The sequence below is a fragment of the Carettochelys insculpta genome, chromosome 10, assembly GCF_033958435.1.
Source record: "Carettochelys insculpta isolate YL-2023 chromosome 10, ASM3395843v1, whole genome shotgun sequence".
Lineage (NCBI taxonomy): Eukaryota > Metazoa > Chordata > Testudines > Carettochelyidae > Carettochelys > Carettochelys insculpta.
Genome location: NC_134146.1, coordinates 51,413,136 through 51,440,533, shown reverse-complemented (window position 1 = coordinate 51,440,533; position 27,398 = coordinate 51,413,136). Strand labels below are relative to the sequence as shown.

Below are 27,398 nucleotides of genomic sequence, written 5' to 3'. Positions count from 1 at the left end.
GTCTAGCCACCTGCCAGCTGGGCCCTGCAAGCTTGCAGCACATCCCTGCCGTGACTTTACAGGGGCCAGCTGTGCGTGGGAGCCCGTTGAGATGTCTGCCGGCAAAAGCGCTGGGTTAGAATTGTGGGAGGCTGCTCCGAGGAGTTTGCACCTGCAATGCAGGGAGCCTGTGTGCTGCAGATGTTTCCTGGACATGTTCCCCTCACCTGCCCAGTACAAGCTATAGACTGAATGGTCAAGTCACCCCTGGTCACATTGCTGCAGGAGCCGTCCAGGTAGCTCGCGAGTGGAGCTTTGCTTTCCTCTTCTCGCCCCCACCAAGAGGGTTCTCCACTCTCACTGGTGGCAGTGCGGGTTGAAAGTGCTCAGCGCCTTGCAGGATCAAACCCTGTCTGCAGGGGGAGGATTTGATCCTTCGACTCCGCAGTGAAAGAATTGTGTGGTGCAGTGTCTCTGCTGGGTGTAAAGGCAGCTCCTTCCTGATCCTCCATCCCCCTGTAAATTGTGCAGTCATTCACCCCGGTGCCTGGAGGGGGCTGAACTGCTGGTGGCCCCATGCACAGGCGCAAACGGCTGCATGAGGAGCAGGTCTAGGGAGACTCCTGCTACAGCGGCAGAGGCCGTTGCTCTTGAGGTCTCTCGTTTGGCTGAGTTCAGCAAAGCTTGTCAGGGAGTTAGTTGTGGGGTGACTGAGTCCAGGGATGTTGGTGCAGTGATTGAAACCAACTGCTGAATGCACCTTTAGTCTCAGCTCTCTGCGGAACCCTGCAGTTACGGGAGGGGTGGAGGACAATTATTCTCTCTGCTTCCCAGCTGTCCCAGGATTGGGGGCTGATGCTTGTCATCATAACAAACTGGCGGATTTTCTTGACAAGCAAATATAAATGGGCAGGAACGTTGTTGTTTCACATTAGCTCCTTTCTTGCCCTTCTCTGTTTCCACGGGTTTGGCTGTTGTTCAGTTTTCACAAGTGTTCTGGAACGGTCCCTTTTTAGGGGTGGAGAGGCTCAGAGCAGTTTCTGCGATGGCACATTAAATTTACACTTAATTTAAGTAAATTAGAGGCAGTTTATGCTCTGACTTGAATGGTAGTTTTGGTGCTTTAAGAGACAGGAGCTGCCTGGGTGAGTCATAAATCAACCTGGCCCTTCTGACAGCTGCAGCCTGAATGGAGGAAAATGAGAATAATGGAATGTATAAATTCCAGGCTCAAATGTGTAATTGCCACAAACAAATTGTAAAAAAACATTCGGGCAAGATGTGCTCCTGAGATGTAAGACAGGTCTCGGCGTGTTTGCAATCACATCCTCAGCAAAACTCTTTCATGGACACAAAGGATACCCTGCATCCTCTCTGGTCCCAGTGCAGATGAGCAGTGGAAATGCTTCACTTTGCTGGATTGATGCTCTTTGCTGAGCAGCAGGTTTCAGCAAAGATTGTTTTGAAATCCTGCGTTTGGACCCTCTGATAATATCACTACATCTTCCCCTCCGCTGAGTTCAGACATGGGCTTTGTCTTTTTCTAGAACAAAACTCAGGCTCCTGTGAGAGCACATGTTGTGTCTCTGCTTTCTAGCCGTCTGCCCTCTTTGCTGTGCACAATGGCTGTCTGTCCATGCAGGGAGCTGAGTCCTTAAGTATTTAAAGTTTTTAGTGCACAGAAAACAAAGGTTTATCAGTTTCATAGCCTAAGGCAACAAATACAGATGCCTCTTCCACTCTCCAGGTGGTGTGTTGAGAACAGGGTTGGAATTGCACAGTATCTCATTGAAAGCACGTGTATAGGTTGGGAGGATCTGGGAGGAAAAATCCACCTTAAGGTACAGACGAGCGAGTCATGCTTCCACTTTTAGAGAGCAGCCTTCTTTGTCTTTTCTGCTTTGGATTGTTGTGTATTGTTGCTCTGAATTCCATGGAGTAAAGTAGTGTAACTGGGCAACCTCCCAGCATAAAAAATGTTTGTTCTTTTCTACTACGAGCATAAATGCTTAGGACACAGCTCACTTTAGGGCTGAATTTAGCAACAGCTCTGCACTAGCAAAGTGGGCAAGAGGGGTTACTTAGTGATGTCAACATCACATATGAATCACCAAGACTTTGGGACCAATGGGTCGGAGCCCAAAAAGGGTAACTTAATCCTTCATCTTCCTGAGCTAGAATCTGACTTCCAGGCAGTTTACTATAAGGTGTGTGTGTTTGCAGGGGTGGGGGGTGGGCGCAAGTCTCGGGGTGACTCCTGTATCCAGGGTCCTATCAACACAGGATGACCATCTGTCCCGTATTGGGCAGGACAGTCCTGTAGTTGGGATACCAAAAAGGCATCCCAACGTATGTTTTAAAAGGGACAAATCGTCACGTATTTGGGCTGTTCCCCTCCCCCCACTTCCCTGAGCCTTGGGGAGGCAGTGGGAGCGTGGGCACCTGCCACTTCCCCAGGGCTCAGGGAGCACCGGGGCTTCAGGGGATCCCTGGCCACTGCCACCTCCTTCCTGCTCCCCAGGGCTTGCAGGAGCCACCCATCCCACCATACTGGGGACAGGGAGATATGGTTGCGCTATATCACCTCTGTCTGGACATTGGTCCTTTAGTGGTTGGGAGTCCGATTTTTTTTTCCCTCTTTCCCCCGGGCAGTAGGACAGTGTTTTGAGGAGAGAAACAGTTAGAGCTGTATGGGAGCGTGGTTCCTTGCATGACCTCCCAGCACTCAGATCAGTTGAACTTAAGGGCAGACCCCAAGGGCAGCCAAGGTTCTGGGAGGAGCTGGCTGAGCTGGTGTGGAGCCTTGGCGGGGGAGTGGAGCTCCTTGTCCCAGGAGTCACTGTTTTGTATGAGGGCGTGTTCCATGTGTGCTTCTCCTGTTCTCATGGCCTTGGCCTGAGATTGGCTATCGCCGTGTGGGTGGGGGCCTCGAGTGCCTGGGGGAGAACCCTTCTCTTTTTGTTCGACGTAGTTATCCCTTTGTGTTTTCTAGTTCGTACAGTGCCCACCTGAGGGGAGGTGCTGTATTTACCCTCAATTAACAGAGAAATCCAGAGGGTACAAATCAGAGACCCAGTGGCATCTTCCATAAGAGTGTTTGCCTCAGCGTTCTTGGGCAGAGCTCTTACTCTCTTCCCCACGGCTGGATGGCCTGCTCGCTCGGTGGCTGCATTTCCCTCCTGCCACGTGTACATAGGGCCAGCTGCTGAGCTCTCTGCTCAGGACTACTCCCCAGTGCTTCCTTGAGAATCTGCCCTGCTGAAATCTGAGTAAGAGGGGATCCAGCCCCTCCGGCTGGGGCTGCTTCAGGCGGTGGGTAAAGCCCTCGGGGATGAAGGGTCTGTGTGAATGTAGCATGTGATGAAGGAACACAAGCCGCTGTGGCTGACCAGGGAGGATTCTAGGACTGGACCCATGGCAGCTGAGCTGAGTAACGGGAGCACTGAGTTGTGGGAGAGAGAAGGTGTTTATGGATTAGACCAGGTTGGGTTGCGTGAGTGGCCATCCTTCACTTCACTGAGCTGCAGCTCACTGGGGCTCCATCTTCTGCCCTCTCCTCCTGTCTCCCAGACCCCTGCACCTCTCGCACATGGGGACACTGGAGCCCCGCACTTACCTGCTCCTCCCGCTCCCTGCCAGCACCTCTGGAGCGTGCCAGTCGCATGAGTCATGCTCCATCCCTGCTCATCCCCATTCCTCCCAGAGCTGGAACGCTGCGAATCAGCTGTTGTGGCATTCCAGCTCTGGGGCAGAGGGAGAAACGGGGACGGAGCACAAATCAAGTGATTCGCTGCTCCCAAAGCCCTGCCAGGCAAGGAGAGGCGCCGGAAGCGCAGGGCTCCAGTGCGCGAGAAGCAGGTGGGGCAGAGGAGCGGCCTGGGGGCCTGCAGGTCACAGGTTGGCCACCACTGGGTTAGGCGGACCAAGGCTTTGTTCGTGATGGCCATGGTGGGGGAGGGAGACGAGGAGCACCTGGACATGGGAGGATTTTGCCCCAGCAGTGGGGACAAACCAAATGCCTTCGGGGCCCTGGATGAATGCATGCAGGATGGGCCTGGCTGTAAACGCCCATGCCACCAGAAGTTGCGGGACGGGGACAAAACCATGGTTTGTCTGTGCCCACCCCCGTTCCTCGCTCCTTCTGGGATGTCTAGCACCACAGACCTTCCCCTTTGGGTGGTCCACCAGCAGAGATGCTCTCCTGCATCCTGTGGGCACACCACATGCAGGATTGTGGCCATCTGCTGGAGAGGTGGACTAGGGGGTTGGGCCCTGTGCATCAGCCAAAATACAGCTCTTATTTTCAGCGTCTTCAAGTGTGACAGCCCTGCTGATAGCATGCAGGTAGGAGCCTCCCTTGACTCACCACACAGAGATCCCATCACCTCCTCCGGGATTCCCAGGCACACAAGGAGAGCAGGGAGTGAGCCTAAATACAGGCCAGTGGACAGGCAGGAAACTATAAGAGCTGTACAGAGCAGTCACGTGAGCATGGGCTGAGAACCAGCAGAGGTGGTGGATGAGGGGCGGGGTTCAACAAGACACGTAACACCTCTGGAACACAACTGTCTCTGCTTGCAAGAGGGAGTGAGGCTGAAGGCTGAAATCGGTTAGCTCATATGAGATGCCAGAGCTGTGCAAAATTAGAGTGCGTTCCTCTTTGGTCTGTCTGTGCAGCAGTGTTGTCTAGTGCTTACGGCCATGAGGACACCTAGGCTCCGTCCTTCCCCTGTTAGGTGACCTTGAGGGAGGTCTCTTCTCACTGACATCCTGTGATTCCTCCTACCCTTTGTGTCTCTTGACTAGTGGGTGTTAGCTTTTGGAGTGGGGACCTTCCCTCACTGTGTCTGCACAGCACCTGATGCAGTGGGCTCCGATCTCCATAGCTTCTGCTGTAATGCTTACAATGAACAATAGGGTGCCTGACTGCAGAATGGGCTCTGGGACCTTGTGTTTAATCTCAGTAATAGAGCACTTGCCTTGGTCAGTAAAGGTTATTGCCTCTCTGATGACACTTGTCATTTCTGGTGTTTCAAACAATTGCTCCACAAAGTCACCCTGGCTCTCTGCCGCTCTGTTTGAGCTTTCTTGCCCCCTCTGAGCTGAATCCAGTGGTTAGTTTCAGAGAGTTTCTCAGATCTGTTCCATTGATACCGTGAAACAAGGGGAGTCAAAGCGCGTTGTTTACATCACATGCATTTGCTTTGGCGCACTAGCAAGTGAACCCTGCAAGCAAGTCAGTGGTGAGCTTCTTTTGTCCGCATTAAGTCCTGTTTGATTTTCACAGAGAAAGAAAGCTGATCTGAAAGCACAAGGGAAGCGTGTGCAGAGCAGTGTAACTCAGCAATAGGAAAGGGTTTGTGCTGAAGCGGGTAATAGGGCGCTGTCACTTCGGCCAGGTCTGCACTTACAAAAAGCTTCAAATCGAAGAATACTAATGTGGTGCCAAAATGAATATTCAGCATCTCATTAGCCTGTCACCGGCATTCACTCGCCTGCGGCTCATGTACACGGAGTCCTTTGCAAAAGGACCCTGCCAACATCAGCTGGTAGGAATAAGGGGATTTTGATGTTGGCCAGGTCCTTTTGAAAAGGACCCCCATGTAGACAGGCCGCGGGCGAGCAAACCCCAGCACTTTTGAAGTGCCGTGGCCAGCGGCATGCTAATGAGGCGCTGAATATTCATTTCAGCACCTCATTAGTATTGTTTGATTTGGCCATTAGCATGGCCATTTCGAATTTTTTGTAAGTGTAGACGCAGCCTTTGAGAGCAGGGAAAGCGGGGAACCCCCATGCCAGGATATAACATAGGAGACCGGAAGAAAGTTGATTTGAGTTCAGACTCTGGTGAAAGCCAGAGCTGCAGGAAGGAAGCTTATTCTGGAGAGGAGCCCTTTTAGAGGCAGGCATGGCTTGCGCATTGCTTTTGTTCCTACTGTGCTGCTTGGAGTGCATGTAAGCTGGGGAGATATTTTTGGAGGCGCTTTGAACCAATAAGAGAAGGGCAGTGCTAAGCCCCCATGGATGGTGCAGTTTTTAATCACAGCACCATCCTGGCCAGAGTTGCCCATTAGAAGGATCTTTCAGTCTCCTTTCCACTCGCTAAACTCCCAAATGGTCTCACCTTGTTTTATTGTCTGGCACATGAGCTGCCTCTCGTTCTGATTTATTCAGACGTTCCCCCACCTTAATTGGACGATCTGCTGCCTTTGATATATTTTCTACCAGCTAACAGTCTTTCCTGAAAATTACTGCAGCAGAAGGGGTAGCCGCACTCAAGCAAGCTGCAATACAATTGCCTAGTTCATCGGTGTGGCTGTAGAGGAAATGACACCAAAATACGTGACCAAATTCAGGTTCACACAAACAGGGAGTTTGCTGAAAAAACAGATGCCTCTGGATCAGCAGCTCCAAGCCAGCCCCTGGATGCTGGCAACTGTGCGCTGTTACCATCTGATGACTGGGTGGTGACCTCTACCAAAGAAGTGGGTGGGCATATCCTGTCTCCCAGCTAAAAACATCAGTCTCCTTAAATCTCCCTGCCTCCTCTAGTGGCATTCTCAGTCAGCAAATGGTCCATTCAGCCTGTCCGCCCTGCCACCACCAGAGCTGCTCCCAGAGGAGAGACTACGATAGGCTGAGCTGCGCCTGTTCTGTAACCAGACAGAAGCATGTTGTGCTCAGGGCTGTTAAATCCTCAGCAGGCAAGTGCGAGTAATGATGAGCAAACTGCAAGAAATCCAGAGCTTGCAAACAGACGGGGAGATGGTCCCTTTGGGATCCAGAGTCAGCCACGACTCTCGTCACGTGCTCATGTGTCCCAAAGTCCCCCAGAGTATTTCTAGCTAGTGGGGAAAATCTCCCTGGGAGGCTCATGCTAAGTTGTGTGCAGGTGTGAGCATTCCGGGGGGGAATTAGCTCAGGTGAAAGCATACAGGTGTCCTGGTGCCTACCTAAGACATAACCAGGCTAATCGAAATCCCACTGCTTCCTTGAGAGCCTCCAACCCAAAGGCAGCGTGCAGAAGCCCAGATGCAGATGGCAGCTCTAAATGTGCAGCGCAGGACTCTCCCTTGTGTATAGAACTGGTAACCAGAGGGTCTTCTCCATCGCTGTACTTCAGAGGAGACCAGCAAGCCAGGATGGGGCTAGCAATCAAAGCGGAACAGGAAGCGACTGTCAGGCCATAGTTGCTGGACTTTATTAGGGCTGCGAGAAACTCAGCAACTTTCACTGACAACTTGGTTCTTTTCAGTTTTCTGTGAGTTTCGGGATTGGGCTGGATCCAAAACCTCCTGCCGATAGGAAGCAGCAGGAATGGCAGGACCCATTTCATTGCTGCTCAGAACCATAGACCAGTCCACAGTGACTCCAAACGAGGCTCGGAGAGCTCATAAATGTTGAACCTGGAGCCAGGCTTGACATTAGGTCTGTCAGAGCTGTAACGAGGCTAGCACTCAGGAGCTCTCCTCTCTGATTTTACTGCAGAGACAGGGCTATCCTGACAATGCATTGCAAAGGTACCTCTATGTGCAGTGGGTAGCGGATGAGTCATGATGGTCTAGGGGCATCATTCTGGAAATCCATCTGAACACACCGACATAATTCTTTACTGGTCGGGTCATCTTCGGGAGCAACAGCGTGATGATGGGAAGCCTGCCTACAGATACTTGACAGCACTCCGCTGGCACTTGGAGAGCATGGGGCATGGCTTGAAGATCGCAGGTTTAAAATCGCATTCCTGCCACAAACTATAACTTGGCAAAATGTTTTTAAGCTGGGCCCTTTTCATGCTGAATACCTGCTGCTCTTGTCCTGCATGCCGAGCTCCCCCGGGGTTTCCATGGGCATTCTGTCTGCAAAGCCATATTCCCTGGGCACAGAGCGTCTTTCCCAAAGGAGACTGGTAAAGCCCAGTGGTAAACTGCTGGGAGCAAGGGTTCCTAATGGAAACCGTGCCACAGCCTGACCTGAGTTCTCTAATGGTGATGGCGTGGTAAACAGTTTCACTGGGTGCATCAAAGCCATGAAATTGATTACATCATGCTATGATGCCTTGGATATTTTCCTGCTTATTAAGCCCCTAGCAATTTGCTTTTGTTCATATTTACTTATATTACTAATAAGATTTTAGCAACTTCCTGTGATATAGTCTAAACCAGCTTGTCTCTTAAAGGGATGGTACAGGCACAATGGGTTGGACTGAAAGTTTCATTGGTATATGCTCAGGAGCATGTGTATGACTTGCAGTAAGGCAGCTGTTTTAAATGAGTTTCCTTAAAATCTTAACCCTCTGCATACTAACGTGTGTTTTCTCTTTATCTATTCACCAGGTCTCCACTTCATATACTTGCCTTACAGACCAACCCAAAAAGAACCACTGGAAATTACCTACCAGAAATCTGCTTTATTTACTTAGGAGTTAATGGTAGCTGAGCGATTGAGATCTCTCTTCACTCAGGTTGTGTTCTGTGTAGCTAATTATTATTATTATCTTTGCAGAACCCCAGCTGAAAGGAATTGTGACAAGGTTATTCAGCCAGCAGGAATACTTCCTGCAGATGCATCCAGATGGTACGATTGATGGGACCAAGGATGAAAACAGTGACTACAGTAAGAAAACTTCACCTTCTTTGCAACCCGACAATAACTCAAATGCATCACCTCACAGGTTGCCCTTGTAAACCTTCTGTTTTGGAAAGATCCAATTAGGCAGAATCCAGCTGTTTGGAGCTTTTACTTCCATCAAGGCTTCCCTTTAAATTTCTCCTTTATCACTTTTGCATGTGGTTTGTTAATGTCTCTTTCCACTGCTACAGTGAGCATCTGGTGAGGGGAAGGGAATAGAAATGCAGAGGAGAGAGGCGGTGATATTTGAGCGGATGCTGTGGGTGTGGGTGGGGACTTTTTCCTTTGGGGATGAAAGGAAAATGGTATTCAGGGAAAACACTAAGACCAAACTAGACTTAGGAACACAGGTATTTTCAGACTGGGTCAAACCAAGGATCTACCCATTCCATGCCCCATCTGAGAGCCTGGCCAGTCTGAGGTGCTTTGCAGTCTCCAGGGAAAGCTTCCTCCAAGCACTCCACCTTCAGAAGCTGACAGACAATGTCTAGAGCAAAGTCCAAGGCTGATTTTTTTCAAGCGGCAGTCAACAAGCTGCTTCTGTTTGTTCGTGGGAGACCGGTGGGATGCCAGCACTCCCAAGACATCTGCCAGAGATGTCACAAAACATTGTTGGCACGAGACTCGCTGGATGCCTTCAGCTCCTCAGCGGTTTGAGGTGTCAGTGCAGGATGTTGGCGAGGCAGCAATTCCACAGGAAGCCTCCTGGGGGGCGGCGGGAAGTAGTCGGACAGAAGTGGAATATGAGTTACAGTTGGTGACATGACACTGCCTGGAACTGCTGAGAGGAGGTGGGGTTGCAGTGTCTGGAGAAGCACGAGGGGGCACTTGTTCTCCTCCATGCAGCAGTGGTGAGAGCACAGCTAGAGAGAGTCCTGCCTTCTGCCTCAGTAGCCGCATTATGAAGTGATGCTGTCAGAGGCCAGTGGCTGAAATAACAAAAGGTTTGGGTAACAGCCCTTAGTTCGAACAAAGAAAGGCCCACATCTGAAGGGTGCGTTCAGCAGGAATGCAGCTGTAGCTGGCTGTAGCGCACAGGGCCTTGTTCTGCTCCCTCGCTGGGCTTTTACCTTCGATTTCAGGGAACTGATTTACCTTGGAGGGTGAAAGAGGTGAGCCAGTGTGTCCCAGCCATTGTTGCACAATGTGGATAGGATTTCCAAACGCAGAGCCTGGCTCTACAGCCCATAGCAGCAAAGGGCGTCATGGGAGGATGTCCGTGGGTCCTCTCATGTGAGCAAAGATTGCTCCAGTGAGTCAGGGCTGCAAAATTGGGCCCCGGGGTGGCAGGTAATACAGGCAGGGGAAGGTGGGGTGGCTGCGCCCACCACACTCCTGCCAGCTGGGAAAGCTGGGGCTCTGGCTGCTGAGCAGCTGCCCGGATGCGCCCAGGGCCGGGGGCAGCTAGAGATGCCTGTTGCTGGGGTAAGCTGTGTCTGTGTGGCTGCCCAGCACTGGGGGCAGCACCATAATGGGAGTGCAGACAGGGCCAGTGGCCGCAGTGGGGGCTGGTCTCTGGCAGTCACAGAAGGGGCAGGGCTGGTGCTTGTCTCCCCTAGCCTGGTCATCACCCACTGCCCATGTTGGGCCCTATGACCGGAGGTGAAGGCACTGAGTGTCTGGGGAAAGGAAGGCTCAGAAGTGCTGTCGGTCAGCAGATGTGCACAGGGCCGGCAGAGGAGACAGGGACGAACAGTTCTCATCGGGCAGTGAGGATGGGACAAGAAAACAAAGCGCTTATCCTGACTCTAGGTACTTACCGGAGACAAATGTAAGTTGGGAGCCGGTCTGCAGCGCTCGGACTGGTGAAGGAGAAGGCTGCGGGGGGGATGGGGGGGTGCAGACTGGGTTTAGGCCCATGGAGTTTGAAATGACTGTTAATTTTGGGTGCCCAGTTCAAGACAAGGTGGGCCCCCACAATGCCACCTGAAGTCCAGCCGGAGCTGTGGGTGTTCAGCGCCCCTGAAAATCAAGCTGGATGCTGAAAACGTGTGGGTGCACCAGAAGATCTGGGTCACGTGACAGGAGTGGCATGGTGCATGGGCGCTCAGCACCCACTGGCAGCTGAGCTGCCCCTCTGCCTGTCTCCCTCCCCTGTCTGTCTCTCACCCATTGGTGAGGCACTGAAGCCCCTCCTCCCCTCCCGCTGCTTACAGAGTGCCGCCAGTCAGCTGATTTGTGGTGTTCTGGAAGCTCCAGGGGAATGGGCATGGGGCACAGGTGTAGCTGGGGCAGGGCAAACGCCCCAGGGAAATGGGTGGAGTGGGAACAGGGCCTGGGGTGGCCACAGGGGTCCAGCACCTCTCAGCTAGAGGGGAAGTCAGCGCCTGGGCTTAGAATCGCACAGCCCCCTTCTGCTTGGGGGTAAAACTCTCACGTCAGGAGGTGAAACACACAAGGGTTGTGTGATTCACTCTCTCTGCGAGTGCGCAGGGGAACTATCAAGACAGACCCCCAGAGAGTCCTTTGAGACCAGACATTTGTTGCCTCAGGCCGAGGTCTGTAACTTAACCATATAAAGAATGCTCCATACGTCACCGTTTTACGAGCTCAAAGGGGCAGGTGGCTTAACGTTAGGAAAGGGAGCTATGTTTTTGTGGCTTGCACAATGTGGGTTTACTCTGGCCAGACAAACATTTAAAATGAAACGAGACACATCCTTTCTATGCAACCGATGTAATTAAAACGTGTAACGAAAATCCAGTTATTTAAACAAGGGGAAGTGCTAATATTTGAACAATTTTCAAATTAATGGATCTGGTGCCATCTTCATGTGTCTGTTTTGGGAGAAACTCAGGTTTGGTGGGGGGTGTAATAGAAACCAAGATTCCACAGCATTAGAATAGGCAGCCAGCTAAAGAGCCCTAAGTGCACTGGCAACCTCGGCCTTGCAGTTCGGGTGATGCTGTCAAGTCACGGAAGAGGTTCTTTTCTCGCTCGCTCTTGAGTGACTCCACTGCCTCTCCTTTTAAGTCAATGGGACTATCCCAGATACAAGTGGAGAACTTGGGCCCATACCTGTGTTATGAATATTATGATGTTCTTACCCCAGATTTGGTCAGAAGGACAGTCAGGGTCACCCGTCACCGTTTAGGCTGTGTTGATTTTTTTTTTTTTTTTTTTTTGCCCTCTGAGTGGCATAATCTTTTACTAGACTCATCAGTATCACTCCCAGGGCCCTGCTTCCTGTCCCGTGGCCCCAGTGCTGCGCCAGAGCTGTTTTACCCATTGATATGCCAGCGTAATCCTGCTGCAGGAGAGGGGGAATTAGATCCCCTACAGGTCGTCGATTTCACTGCTTTGTCTTGCGCTCACAGGGCCAATTCCCCAGCTGGTGTAAATCAGCATAGCTCTTCTGATTGACCTACTCCAGTTCATCCCTGCTGAACATCTAGATTGCACAATGGGCCTCATTCTCGTCTCAGTCTACTTTTCCAAATTAACTTGGGTAGATTCTCAAGTGGTGTAAAGAAGTGTTGGGCCATTGATGCCAATGGGGTAACTAGCCCATTGACTTCCTTTCATTTACCTCTGGCTTTCACCAGTCTGAGGGGAGAATCGGGCCTGCTTCCAGTCTGCTTAGCTGTGTTCAGATTTTCAGCTGCAAATCCTTGTTCTGGACAAATACCAAGGGGAAAAAGCTCTAGCCTCTTACCCTAAATAGAAACATGATTTAGTCACAAACACAATCTTGATGCTCGCCAGGGATCCTGCTCTCGTGTAGAAATTCCTTCCAGAAAAGTGCTGCCACCTCATTTCCCAGGATTTGGCCACCCACTGTGCAGTCCCTTGGTGCATTTACCTAAAACACAGGGATGATGCTTTACACCTAATAGCATCTGATTTACCGTGGGGATGGGGGCGGGAGGGAAGGATTCCAAACACCAGTAGGTTTCCTGGGGATACTTTGGCTCATTGATCTTGGGCGGTGTCACCCTCACTGCCAAACGACTGGTCTGTGAGGCAGGTTTCCTACATAAGACGAATTAGCTGTAGGGAGTGAATGATGACGGCTGTTTGCCTTCATTATCGGTAGTGATTTGCTCCATTTTTCAGTGTTTTACAAAGGGGGAGGGTGGGGGGTGGCTTATGAATAGACTTACTAATTAAATGAGGCTGTGGAGCATCGCCGGCCTGCCAAAGCGACAGCAGCAAACACATGCCTGGATAAGGGAGCTTCACCCTGGGCGCCTGTGTGATGGGTGTGCACCACCCCTTGAGCGTTAGTTACACCAGTGGGAAGTGTTCCCGAGTGCGGACCAGGCAGGGATGCCCCAGGCCTGCAGATGGAGACAGCAGCAGCTCTCTGACCCTTACCCTGCACGCTGACCTTAGACACTGCCTCCCACTGAGGGCCTCTCTCTCTCTCTCTCTCTTTCAGGAAACCACTTAAACATGCATCTTTGCATCAGTGGGCTCCCAGCCTGGCTTTGCGAAAGTGGGGCCACCAGCAGGTGTGGCTCCCTGGACAGGGCCATATCCAGCAGTGGGTCCTAGGGGCCACACAAAGAGGGCTGTCCCACCTGCAGACCTGACCTTCCCATAATGCTTAGAATAATTCCCAGATTCCCTAATGCAGGGGGTCCGATTGCTCTCTCGTACAGCTGAGCACCTCCAGTGACCGTCTGTGGTTTTATCCCTGGTTTGCACTGAGGGGTGAAGGAGACTCAAGCCTGAGGAGATCACTGAAGACAGGCTCGGTGGGCGAACAGTCTAAACAGGCTCTTTTCTTCCTCCAGTTTGCAGCTGGCTCCCAGGCAGCATTCCCTGTAAGCTGAGCAGTTGGGCAGCTGCCCAGGAGATCTCCAGGTCCCACCTAGCTGATTAGCAGAGCGCCCACAGCCAGGAGCCAGTTTCTATTGGTGGTGCACATCCACACATGCCTTGGTGCGCATAACAAAATGCATTTTTCCTGTGGATGATGAAAATGAGAGGGAGCCCTGCTCACAGGCCTCCTGCAGAAAAGGAGTTCTGTTGTGTGACAGTGCGTTTTCTCCTGGGGCAGCTGCAGCCATGTGTCCTGCTCAGCACGTGTGCATGCAAATAGTCTCCGAGGAAGACATCGTAAGACTCAGGCCTGAATTATTTAGCTGTTACACCAGAGTTAACTTTAACGATCAGTGTTGTGGTAACACGGAATCATTAGCATGCTGGGGCATAGGTAGCTTCCATGGGAGGGGAGCATCTCAGAGAGAGAGAGAGAGAGTGTGTGTGTGTATGAGAAAAAGATGACTGGTATGTGGATAAAAGGGTTCATCCAGTCATACTGTGCTGAGCTCACTTTACAAAGGGCTTCGCTAGCCAGGCTATTATGCCAGTTTTCTTTAAAATATAGAAATGATTAGGTAAATGTAGGGCAATAGCTGTGCCATAACCCTCCATTTAATGGACTAATGGATGACGGGGTGTTCATTAATGCCGAAAGTTTGTTAAATCCAAATTTGCAAACTAGGGGCACCTTGCAAAGCTCCTCCAGCCCTGGCAGCCCAAGCAGCAGTGGCTCTGGTGAGTTGGAGAGGGGCAGCGGTGGACAGCATCCATTATTTCCCAAGTCTGTTAAATCAGGGGCTACTAAATCGAGGGCATTCTGTATCATAAACAGCAAAGCCATTGGGAAATGACACACCACTGATCGCTGACTGTCTCCCCTGCATTGTACCCGTTCATACATTCCCCGGGACTAATTGGAACATTTTAAACCCCTGGAGAAACTTCTAACGGACAGCTTGTGAACGAATAAATAAATACATTTAAAACAACTTACACGAGAAGCATTTGCTCAGTCTTCTCACCACCACCCCGGTAATCTCTGGCCCAAGGTTGGAGAGAGTCACTAGTAATGCTCACAAAAGTGATATATCTGATGTTATGTGACTCGTCCTGGGTACAGGTGGGAGTTCTGTGCTCTCGCAGAGGGACAGTCCCTAACTGGGGCTCTACACCTGTTTAATGGGAGAGGCATTGTGGTCCGGTGGATAGAGTAGCCAGCAGTAATTCAGAAAACCTGGGTTCTCTTTGCTGTGTCACTGACCTCCTGCAGGGTCTTGAGGAAGTCACTTCATTTCTGTGGCGTGATGGCCTTTCCCAGCTTCTGTCTAGTCTAGCTAGAATGTAAGCTATCTGGGGCAGAGATCCTCTTTTCCTGCACATACACTAGCACCTACAGCACAGTGGGCCCCTGGTTTCACCTGGGGTATCTCTGCTGCTCATATTACAGATAGCAATGGCAGAAACAATCAATGTCTCAATATTTAATACAGTAATACCAGTAGGCTTTCTGACCCTGTTACATTACAAACCATAGCAGAAACACCACCAAGCATGGGGAGAGGTCGTCTCGCTGAGTCCACAGCAATAACGTTACTTCTGTAATGTCTCAGGATGGCAGTGGCTGTGATGCTGGACTCAATAGCGTGGCAGGAAAACGGGGCGTTGCAGAATCTTGTCCTTTCATGCTGCCCAGCCCAGAGCGACTTGTGTCCTGGAGGCACTGGAGTCCAGCCGTTTTATTGTGTGGATAGCCGTGATCAGATGGATGACAGGTTGCATGTAGGTTTCCTGGGTACAGAGAGACGTGAGCTTTTACAACCCTGCCTGGCCCCCAGCAAAACAAACCAGCACTCCTGTAGCACTTTAAAGACTAACAAAATGGTTTATTGGGGGTGAGCTTTCGTGGGACAGACCCAAGTCACTGGTGCTCCCCTGGAGCTGCAAATGCCTGGAGAGGTTTGCAGCTCTACTTCTTTTGAAAAGGGGTGGGGGAAGCAGATGACAGTGAAAACAGGGAGCACAGACCACACAGAAGGATGATCTTGAGTAACCGCTCCTTTCCCCGCTTCTTCTCCCAACTGCAGCCCTCTTCAATCTCATTCCTGTGGGCCTGCGTGTGGTGGCGATCCAGGGGGTGAAGGCAGGCCTCTATGTCGCCATGAACGGAGAGGGCTATCTCTACAGCTCAGTAAGTACTCTGCACCTCAGTGACTTGGGAGTGCATCATGCAAGCTGGTATCACAGGCGCTGCCACAAGGCACACATTTGTGAGTGGCTTTGGATGGTCGCTTAACTCAGGTCTTGCCATGTGCTGGTCTGTTCTGGTTTTACATCAGTATGGCCGCACCTTGCCTTCCGAGGCATTCACCCTGGTAACCACCCGTGACTCTGATCAGAATGGATCCTGTTCTGCTCCCCACACCAGAGTAACTCTGTTGATTTCAGTGGAGTTATTCTGGATCTGAGCACAGTTTCTCTGTGTGTGTGTGTGCTCTTTTGCACACTGTATAAAAGATCTATGAGACACATTTCACTGACTAATTCCCCAATAACGTTTGTAGATGGCATTAAAAGGCATGAAGTTATTCATCAGGTTCTCATTTAAAGTAAATAATTGATTCACAGTGATTTATTCAATAGGCAGTTCTTTGCTAGAAATAGCCTACGCTTGAAATAACATTACAAATACCTCTCCTGCCTTACCTATGACATGCTGCCTTAGGCTGATGGAGCTCTCTGGTAGGAAAGTATGAGGCTTTGTGCTAGTGTGGCAGGATACTTGGGGAGCACGTGTTAGTTTTCAAGACTGGGTGGCTGCCAGGAGGAAGAAGGGGATCAGTCAGCCAGCTCTCTGGTTATCCCGTTCTTTTGTGGCTCAACGCAGAAGGGAATATTAAGGCTAATCAAATGCGTCCTTTTAAATCAGTCGGTTCGGTTTCCCAGGCTGCTGACCTCTTTTGCAAAGCGCTCTGAGATCTGGGGGTGAACAGAGCTGTAGAAGAATTCGACAGTTGTGTTATTGGTTGGGATCAGAAAGGTCATCTTTTCAGGCTGGGTCTGTACCATCTGCCTAGTGCACGGGGGTCCTGAACCATGACTGGGTCTGCTGGACGGAAACAATACGCTGCACCGGGAACACGGATTGTGTAATTTAAACAGAAGTGGCGTTCCGTGCAAGATCAGGCCTGCTTCTAGGCGGGGCCCTTCAGAGAAGCAAGAGCTCCGAAATCTTGTCAGAGTAAAATAATTACAAGGAGGGAGAGTCGTCAAGAAGTTTGTAGGTAGAGTTGGTCTGAAAACTGACAGCAAAGGGGGAAATGTCCCTGGAGCCTTTCAAAATTGTGCCCATTTCTTTGACCAGTTCTGTCCCCAGGTAGTGGAAGCAAGCTGCAGGAATTGCTAAGGGTCAGCAGTGCCTGGCAGCTGGATTTCCGAGGAGAGGGCTGTCTCGCCGCTGTTCATGGGGCGTATGAAGGGGTGAGGAAGAGCTGGAGGCAGACAGGCAAGGCCAGAACAGCTGATGACTGGGTGGCAGGATGCAGTGCCTCCAAAATAAGGCACTTTCCCTTCGATCAGACGAGCTCCCTTACCATTAGCAGCCCCGATTGTCACTGCTGTAGAGGAGTATAGTGTGATGGCACATTGCTGATTTACACCCACTGAGGATCTGGCTCAGCGCATCAAGCAAAGAGCTTCCCTCTGACTGTGTTACTCTACAAATCCCCCAGAATGGTCGGGGGAAGCCGGACGAGTGGCGTGGGCGTGGCGACATGCTGGGGGTGTGACAGTCTTCAGCTGTCTGTGGCAGTAAGAATGACACTGTTTGTTTCATGAACAAAACGTTGCTGGGAAGCAAACTCCTGTTTGCAGTTCATGGAGATGTCTGGGCCTCACATCCCTCGCTCCTGGGGCCTGGCTTCCCTCCCACACCCGCTCTCTGCCAGGCTGGCTCCTGTGTCTCTGGAGAGCTGACTGACAGCAGCGTAGGCTTCAGCCAAAGCCCACTGAATTTATCAAGCCCTTCCGTGGGCTTTGGACCAGGCTGTAAGTGGGAGGCAAATGAAGCCTGGTATTTAGAGCTGGGGTGGCTCTGTCATCTTAACAGCAAGGACAGTGGGTTGAATTGGTTCCAAATGTCAAAGATAAAGACTGGAGCTGAGGTTCTGTAGCAGTGGGATTCAGCTGCCAATTACTTTGCTCACCCAGCTCTATCTTGACTGCAGCTGCTGCTTCTAAGGGCTGGGTCAGCACATGGTACTGGCATACAGCTCTGAAAGGTTCCTTCAGGCCTGTCTCCCTGATAACTAACTACAGTGTCTTTATTCTTCTGCCTGTAGGACCATAAGCCAAAGCTTTTCTCTTCCTCTGATGTGTGTAGCTTGCAGTCAGTTACATACCTGGTGTCCTAGTGGCAGTGATCAATGATTTGGAATATGGGACTAATGATGCTTTTTTTTTAAACTTTGTTCACTCACCCAGTTCCACCCTGCCCCCGTGGTTGCCTCCCCTGTTTGCTGATCCTCAGGAGACCAGCAGGCAAGGGAAATGCCTCCTCCTTTGCTCCCAGGAGCCTGCATTTGCTGCTGCTGTAAATACGCTCCACTGACTTCATAGCATTCCCATCTGCTTGCACCAGAAAAGAATTCCAGGGCTTCAGGTAGAGTCTGTGTTAGTTGGTCTCGACTAGCACCGGCTGCATTTGAGGAAGATGCAAGAAGCCCTCTCAGGTATAACTTCAGTATAACCAGCCCTCGAGAGAAGTGTCTTCCCAATGTCTGCAGGGCAGGGCCAGGCAGCTGAAGGGTTTGTAACTCTTAACCATATCTGTTCCCCATGCCTCATGCTGTTAGAGATGTCGCCATAATCCATACACATGTGCAACCCTCTGTTGAATCCTGCTGAGCTCTTGGCCTCTGATATTTTGTGGCAGCGAGTTCCAGAGGTTCATGTAGCATTGTATGCGTTTGTGGAGGAGGGAGGGGTACGACTCAGGGGAGAAGTACAGGAAATTGCAAAGACCAGGCAAAATTCAGCCCTGGGCCTCTAACAGGTTTACTGCTTTTAAACCTCACCAGAGTGTGGCCACGGTCATGTGGTTTAGAAGTTGGATACTTTCCCCACTAGAAAGTAAACCCTAACCCGTATTCACACTTGCTTCTAGACCTGGAAGAGTCCAAAATTTCAAAGACTGTATCGTTACGCATTTCAGGATAGAAAAGTTGACTCCCTCAGCACCTGGCCTGTTTGGACTCCCAGGGCCTGCTTTTTGAGACAGGCTTATCACTGCCCCCGAAAACTGTTGCAGTTGCCAATGTTGAGTACTCATAACAACCAAGCCCATGTTAATTAGGGCATCTGGCTTTTCCCATGGAGGAATGTAAAATCTAGTCCCCAGCCCATGTTCACAGACTCTCTGGCATGTTCCCCAGGGAGCTGGCCTGTGATGCCGGGCAGCTGCAAACAGCATGGAAGTGCAGCAAGGTTCTCAGCATCTGTTGACGAGAACACCGTGGCTCATTCTGGATTCTCCTCTCAGGCTTCTGACAGTCAGCTCAGCCCAGCATTCCCTGTAAGCTGAGCTCTTCTGCAGCCTCCCAGGAGAGATTCAGGTACCACCCAGCTGACTAGCGGAGCACCTACAGCTGGCATCGTGTGTTTCTACTTCTGGTGCACAGCTGCACATGCCCTGGTGCACGTAAGAAAATTTCCACATGCATGGAAAAAAGGTAGAGGGAACATTGGCCCAGACTCATGCTCATTACAGTTTATACCATATCCACATGTATTACGAAGACACAAATAGGATAAAGTACTGTTTTTGAATCACTGCTAAGCTATAGCTACTGCAGTGCTGACATTGACTCCTAGGTGACCTTGGAAAAGTCACTCACCCTCTAAAACTTCTTCACCCCAGCTGTAAAATGGGGTAACATGTCTGTCTATGTTCCTCACGGCAGTGTGGTGCAGATGAAATAATTAATAAACGCCTTAGGACAAGGATCATCTTTTTGCTCTGTTTGTACAGGGCCTAGCACAGTAGGGGCCTGGTCCATGACTGGAGCATCTCAGCACCGTGATAATAAAGATGATGACTTCAGAGCACTTTGTATGTGAAAAGTTCTGGGCATCATGCTATTACTGGGAAAGTCCACATGGAGCAGAAGTACCTCGTCAGGCTCATTGGTCTCCTCTGTATGTGCTAAACTGATTTCTCCCTCTCTGTTGTGTGTAATTCAGTGGAGGTAGAGCTGGGACCAGTCTGGTCCCAAGTCCATAATGCGTCTGTTTCTCACTGGAGAGGATGTACTGCCATCACACACGTTCCCTCTTGCTTAACTCAGAATTCTAATCATTTTGGAAATGGGAAATCGTAATCCACGATTTATTTACTGGAGTGATTATGAAAACTGTAACAGACTTTCCATGAGAAAAGCCGGGGCTGCTTACCAGGGCACAGTGTGCATTTATCATATAAAATGGGGAGTTTGAAGTGCAAGAAATTACAGGTCCAGTCCCTGCTGAGATTATTGCTAATGCAGGTGTGATGATTATGCACAATAAAAAGCCTGACCAACAACAAAACCCATCTCATCCTGCAAGCTCTATGTATCTTTTTTTTCCTTTCTTCCTCTGCCTTTTTGTTCTGTTCTATCGTTTTGCAGAGCAAACAGGTCTTGCATAATAATAAACAAGCAACCAGGGAAATGTGTGTATTAACAGGGCTTTTATCTTCCTTTATTGCCATAACTATTTTACCACTAGAGTTATCACGAGAGCTTTTTTGTGCTGGTACTTGCCAGCACTGAGTACCGGTACCTTGGCAGCTCCAGCCATAGGATTTTTGGGGGAGGCGGAGGCAGGTAGCCAGCTGAATACCAGCTCCTCTTTTTTTCGCAAAAAAGCACACTTCTTATTACTATTATTTATGCCATTTTAAGGTCATCAGCTAAAATCAATGAGCACTACATCGCTCTTGGAATTGGCTGGTGTATATTTTAACACCTAAGTATGTGTCACTTTGGGCCTCTTGTGGTTATACTTTACTTAATCTCCCCCAGAGTACAATTTTGTGAAACCTGCCAGCTAGGTACAGTATCTTCATGCTTCCTGTGACCCAGCAGCAAACTGCAGCCGGCGTATGAGGGTGCTTGTGCTCTGCGTAGTTCTATCGGGAAAACTTATTGATTGCTGCCATGTATCCGGTGTCCCTGAAGTCCAGCTTCCCTATCAGCCCCAGCTCAGCTCTCTCTGGACGCGGAACCTCATAAACCCAGCTGTCAGTAGAACTGTGGGGTCTTTTCCTTTGATGAAGTGCTTCTAGGGGTTGTGCATCAACTTTGCAATGCTCCAGTGTCCAACTCTGTTAGTCTCTGCTGTTGCCTAGAGAAAGGCTGGTGGTGTCAGGCATGGGAAGTGCTAACTGGCTGCAGTGTCTCAGACAAGAGTTCCTCATTTCGCTTCTCAACCTAGGGGCAGGTATTTGAACAACATTTCTAGCATACTGCTGGGAGGGGCACTGAGGAGCGGGGATCAGGGCTGTCCAGTGCCTCTGACTTGTCAGATGAACTAGTTTTAAACCTTTCAAACCAGAGTAGCTGTTTTTTCAAAGCTGAGGCTTCCGTGATCTGTGTCTGATGACAAGAGCAGTGGCAGCAGGACACAACCCCGATTTCCTGGCTGGCTATTTATCAAGAGGACAGATGGAGGGATTAGTGCAGAAGGAGGCACCCTCCTTCCCGCCCTGCAGGTTGTGAACATTGCCCACTGAGTTCAGGTTTATTTTTCCAATCCTGGGACAAGCAGAGGTGAAGAACTAGGTCCCTTTCACAGTGTGCCCCCGTGCAATGCACGTAAGTGCAGGTTGTACACCACTTGCATGAAAATACTTTGTCAGAATGTGAGAGTCTGTTGAAATGGAAATTACAGAAGCACAGTGATTGTTGGCAGAATTTCATTACAGAACAAGACTGGGCAGCAAAGCGTCCTGACAAGACTGAAATGTTCCAATTTGACTTTTTTTTAAATCAAAATGTTTGGATTTTTCATCTTGAGGTTACGTGGATTTGATTTTTTTAAATTATGCATTAGAACGTAACACAAGTTGGAATGGAAATCGATTGGTTGAACATTGCCCCGTTGAGATGTTTGGGTTTCATTCCTTTGGAATGAAGGCAAATCTTGAAATATTTCATGAAGTGGGAATTCCGTTTTCTACATAGCTTGAACCCCTCGAGGATTCTGCAAGATTTACGCACCGTTCAAAGTCAGGCACTTGGATCAGCAAAGCATTCAGGCAGGACTCTTCCCACTTGTGCCAGTGAGTAAAGGGATCCATGTTTGCTGAGGCATTTCTCCCCAGCTATGGACAGCCAGGTCCCTCTAACTGAGCACGGTCTAAGTGAAGAGAAGCAGACAAACATATGCTCACTTCATCTGGAACCTTTCAGCCAAAGATTTGTGCGTCAGAAAATGCCAGTTTGTTGAAACTGAGCTTTTCATGGAAACGTGTTTCAATTAAACTTTCCTTGGAAAGGTTTATCAGGTCAAGCCGGAATTTCTGTGCATGAATGGGAGCACTCAACCACAGGCCTCCCAAGAACTTGCTGATGACGATGGTGATCACTCGTTGCCGAGTACGATCCTCTTCTGTGCGAGCAGTGAATCCTCTGGTGGCTGATAAGGCCTATATTTGGCCTTACGAGGCTTATACAAGCTCTATTAAAGTGAGGGACAGATGTTTCCAGGTATGGTGGGAGGCTACTGACCATGACTGGAAGCCATCCTCTCCTTCCTCCTGTATCTGTTGTCCTTCTCATGTTGTCGGTGGGCCAGTTCAGCATAAAGGGAACCATCACCTAGGGCTTGTCTCCATTTCAAGCCATCCTTGGGGAGTGTCACCAAGTGTCCATGCCAATATTGAACTTCTTTAAGTTATCGTTCAGCCAGTCCTTATAATGCTATCCTCCTGCACTACAGTACCTTTTTTTTCAGCTGAGAGAACAGGACCTGTTTTGGGAGGCGATGGTCTGGCATCTGGACAGTGTGACCAGCCCAGTGGAATTGCTGATGGATGACCATTGCCTCAATACTGGCGCCCTTTGCCTTTTTCAGAACACTGATGTTGGTGCCTCTGTCTCCCCCGGATCTTCAAGATCTTGCGGAGGCGGCCAGTAACTCAGTGCACAGGGCGCTCACCTGGAATGTGGGAGTTCCCAGGGCATGTGAATCAGACGAGGATGTTGACTAGAATACTATCCCTTTTAGAGCTATTGGTTCAGATGGAAGGAAATGTTATGCTAACCTTGGTCCCCTTTCTGCTCCCAGTTCCCCTCTTCTCCACATCCCTGCAACAGCTGCAGAGCATGCTGGTCTGTTGCGAAAGCCAGAATTGGGCAGGAGGTGGGAATGACTGAGCACGGGGATCCCTTCTGGCCTTAAAACCTACATGTTACACCCTGGATACTTTGATGTCGATGGCAGAATTCCCACTGATTCCAGAGAAATCAGGATTTATGTGACTCTCCAGTTTGGGTGGGAGTTGTTAAACATTTGGGAACAGTGGTGGGTACCTGTCTCAGTTCACTCTCAGGTCAGAAACTGGACTTTGTTTAATGCTTCTGAGTTTGCCCAGAGATGTGTTTGTGCATGGACTGTTGCTGTGTAAAGTCAGTGTAACTCCTGAGGTGGGTGTTGTTGAATTCCAGCACAATTCTTTGTGGCTTATTTCACCTATGAAAGTGGATAGCTATTTTCCAGGAGTGAGATCTACGCACAAGTCATTGACAGCACAGACGCAGTTGAAGTTATGATCTTCCCTAGTGGTGAATGGAGGATAAATACCAACCCTCCTGGATAAAAAAAAAATAAAAAACTGTTCCATGTGCAGAGAAGGTTTTTATGAGGAGGACATGTTTGACATTAGTTCTGTCCTAATGAGTGGTTTGATTTTGGACAAGGCCTGGTTGGGATTGGTCCTGCTTTCAGCAGGGGATTGGATTTGATGACCTCCTGAGGTCTCTTCCAACCCTAGATTCTATGATCTGCATTCTGCTGCCACTGAAGTCAAAGGTAGAAAGAATGGGGATAGGCCTGCCTTTTCCAGGCACAGACTAAGGGCTTGGGGGGTGAGGTCAGTCGTTCACAGGTGGACTAAAGAGGCCAAGGGCAGAGGGAAATCACTGAGGAGGTGAAAGCCCATCGAAGTAAGAGTGACAGCACAGAACTGAGCAATGGGAAATTTCAGTGGTGACTTGTTCTGCTGTTGGATCCAGGGATACTGTGGAAGTCCAAAGTGCTTGAAGTATTTGAAACTGTGTTACGTAAGGGGTGGATCCTGATCTTCTTACTCACATTGTGTGGTGCCTTGTGTGCAAATAGCTCCCTTGAAATCAGTGGAGTAAAATGCAGCTTGGCATGAATTATGGCAGCAGAATCCAGCCATAGTAGATTAAATGTGCTTACCTAGATCCCAGTTCAGCAAGGAAATTAAGCGTAAGCCTAGGTGTGTTGCTGAGTCCACATCTCTCAGCACCCTCTCTAGTGTGGGCATTGGCAGTTAGGACCAGAGGTCACTTGACATTTAAGTTAAATCAGCGTCTTAGCTGAACTTTGCAGAGTGCTGACTGTTACAGCAAGCAAAGCTGGAAGTCAGCCAGCATTCCCTGGGGACAGCCCACTCTGCGCCCAGAGATAGGGCCAATGGCTCTGCTTTTACCGCAGCCAATTAGTCATTATTGTGATTGGCTGCATGTTGACAGTGTCTTCAGCACTTCAGAGAGCGTGGGAGAGGCAATATGCTTGTTCCCAGGGGCTTACAGTATGTGCAACCCAAAGGTTATCATGCCTTGCCAACAGCAGTGCCCAAAGGCACTGTAGATCCAGAGAACGTGGGCAGGCAGACTGCATCTGGAGAGGAGCAGAATGCTGGTCCCTTCATACCCCTCCTGCTGCTTTCCCTTGCCTCCTGCCTGGCACAATGGAGAGGCCTCCTATGGACCTCTCCCACAGACATCTTACTACTGATGGGGTGAGAATCTGGGTGTGGGCAGCTGGATCAGACACCAGAACTTCAGGAGAGTTTGTCAGAGACAGAGCTCCCTTCCTAAACCACCATTCAGTGCATCCCATTGCCAGAGGCACCGTTGGCAAATGACAGAGCACAGCAGCAGAATTAACAAGTCACTTGAGACCAAGCACCTTGGTATTTAAAAGCAGGGATTAACCTGTCCCACTAGTTACAGAACTTCAATCTGAAAGGAGGAAAGGGCATAGTACAGTACAAGCTTTGCAATCTGGCACTTTAATATCCAGAAAGCTCAGTTAATCAGTGTCTGCCTTAGACAGCAATACAATTCCCTCTTCGGTTAAGCAGCAAAATGTGGATAGCTGTCCGGCATCATTATCCAGCATTTGCAAAAGTCTTGTCTGTTTGATGGGCCTGAGGCAGTAGAGAAGCAGTAAGTTGCAGTACTGTGTTAAAAAGTAGAGGGGTAAGAAATGAAATAACCTCACTTAGCCATTTTTGCATTTGGCGAAAAAGCTAAAGTAACCAGCCCTTTTGATTAATGAGCAACCCCTGTGCTCCATGCATGCCAGATAACAAATCTTGTACAGCACTTGATTGAACCCTGCGGGTGCAGCTTATGTCTCTGAGCCCGAAGGAGTGGGTGCATCATCCAAGGCCTTTGCTCTGACAGGAGGGCAGGCAGTAGTGAACACGAGCTTTAAAATCCCCCTGAGGCCATCCCGTTGTCATAGGCTCCATGGAAGACATGCTGATTTAGGGCTGTGGGTTAACAGGTTGGAGTGGTAGTATTTCCATGGATTATCAGACACCAGTTCACATTGTGCCAGTTCCTTCCCTGCAGGGAACAGCAGCTCCCAATAACTGACAGATACATGCTTATTATGATTGTATTATTTATGTGTTTTGCCATAGAGTCTAGGAGCCCTAGTCATGCTAGGCTCTGCACAAACACAGAATTAGAAAACCCAGTCCCTGCCCTCCTGGACCTGCAATCTAAGCATGGCACAAGGCAGGACAATGAGGGGAGCACAAGGAAACAATACAACAATCTCGATCAGTGTGGCTAGCAGTGGGCTCTGCAGACCGCTTCAGGCAGAAGCTCTTGGCCTTGATGCAGGAAATGCTGATTATCCAGAGCCAGGCAGGAGGTCATAACAACTGAGCACCTGGATCCTTCTGGCCTTAAAACCTGCACGTGAAATCCTGGCTCCGTTCACATCCACGGCAGAACTCTCATAGATTCCAGTGGAGCCAGGATTCACATGAGTCTCCAGCTTCTGTGGGAGCTGTTGAAATCTTGGCAACGGTGGGGAGGGAAGCAGGATCAGTTCATTCTCCGCTCTGAAACTAGACTTCGTTTAATGCCTCAGAGAGGTGTTTTTGGCCATGACTGGTGCTGTGTAATGCATTCTCTGTGACTCCTAAGGTGGGCATATTACTGATTTTTCGGGTGGAGTCACCAGCACACCCTCCCAAGAGAAGTTTTTCTTTTTTAAAAGATTTCACATTCCTTTTCCACATGGAAGCATAGAGCCATAGTTGGCAACACGGCGATTTGGTGGCGTAACACACATGACTGGAATATTGGGATAGAAGGGTACAGCCTGCTCAAGGACAGGCAGGGAGAAAAGAGAGGTGGTGTTGCCTTATATATTAAAAATGTATCCACTTGGACTGAGGCTGAGATGAACATAGCTGACAGTCCTGTTGAAAGTCTCTGGGGGTATGTCTATACTTACCGCGGGTTCAGTGCGCCGCAATTGAGCTGCCAGAGTTTGCTTTTGCTGCGTCTGTGAAGATGCGGCAAAATTGATATTTCTGGGTTCGGCCATTGACCCTGGTACTCCATGTTACTACGTGGAGTACGGGACATTGGCACAAGCCTGAAGAGCCCTGATCTACAGCAGGGAACAAAGTTGATGCTGGTAGGTTGATTCTAGCTATGCTAATGGCATAGCAAGAATTGCATATCTGGGATCGATTTTGTTCCCTAGTGTAGACCAGGCCTGGGTAAGGATAAAAGGGGTAGGAACCAAGGGTGATAGCATGTCAGGGGGTCTACTGCAGACTACTTAGCCAGGAAGAACAGCTAACCAAATCATCCAGTGCACAAGACTTGTTGGTGAAAGGTGACTTCAAGTACCCGGGCATCTGTTCAGAAAATAACATGGCACGGCGTGTTATTGGAATGTATTGGAGACTTTTTTTTTTTTTTTTTAATTTCAGAAGGTGGAGAAATCTACTAGGGGAGGGGCTGGCTGTTCTAGGTTGATTTTTGACAAATAGGGAACAACTGTTTGACAATTTGTAAGTCACAGGCATCTTGGGTGAAAGTGATAATGAAATGGTAGAGTTCATGATTCTGAGGAATGGCACAAGGGACAACAGCAAAATAAAAGCGATGGGTTTCAAGAAGGCAGACTTCAGCAGACTCAGAGGGTTAGTTGGTGAGATAGCATGGGAAGCAAATCTAAGGGGAAGAACATTTCAAGAGTTGCAGTTTTTCAAAGAGGCGTTATCAAGGACACAAGAACAAACTATCCCACTGCATAGGAATGGTAGGAAGTATAGCGAGAGACCACCCTGTCTTAACCAAAAGAACTTTGGTGATATGAAACTCAGAGTCCTACAAACAGTAGACACTAGGCCAGATGGTAAAGGATGAATATAAACAAGTAACACAAATATGTATGATCAGAATTAGAAAGATTGTGGCATAGAATGAGATTAAACTAGCTAGAGACGTAAAGGGGAACAAGAAAACATTCTATAAATACATTAGAAGCAAGATGAGGACCAAAGACAGGCTAGAACCATTACTCACCGAGGATCAATAAATAAATAAATAAACAATAAAAGAAAATGTTGAAATGACAGAATTGCTAAAGGACTTTTTTGTTTCTGTTTTCACCAAAAGGTGACAAAGTGAACACCAGTAAAAATGAATTGGCTTCTGAGGCTAAACAAAGGAAAGAAGAAGATAAAAATATTGAAA

General features: G+C 49.4%; 1 protein-coding gene across 4 annotated transcripts in view; it reads left to right on the top strand.

Moving 5' to 3' along the window:
- FGF12 (fibroblast growth factor 12) overlaps nt 1-27,398 on the top strand; it is a 286,688-nt gene that overhangs the window by 175,372 nt on the left and 83,918 nt on the right. For all 4 annotated transcript variants that reach the window (XM_075003963.1, XM_075003961.1, XM_075003962.1 and 1 more), the window contains 2 exons: nt 8,482-8,592; nt 15,462-15,565. In XM_075003963.1, coding sequence (XP_074860064.1) covers nt 8,482-8,592; nt 15,462-15,565 — 215 coding nt within the window. The remainder of the gene's footprint in view (nt 1-8,481; nt 8,593-15,461; nt 15,566-27,398) is intronic.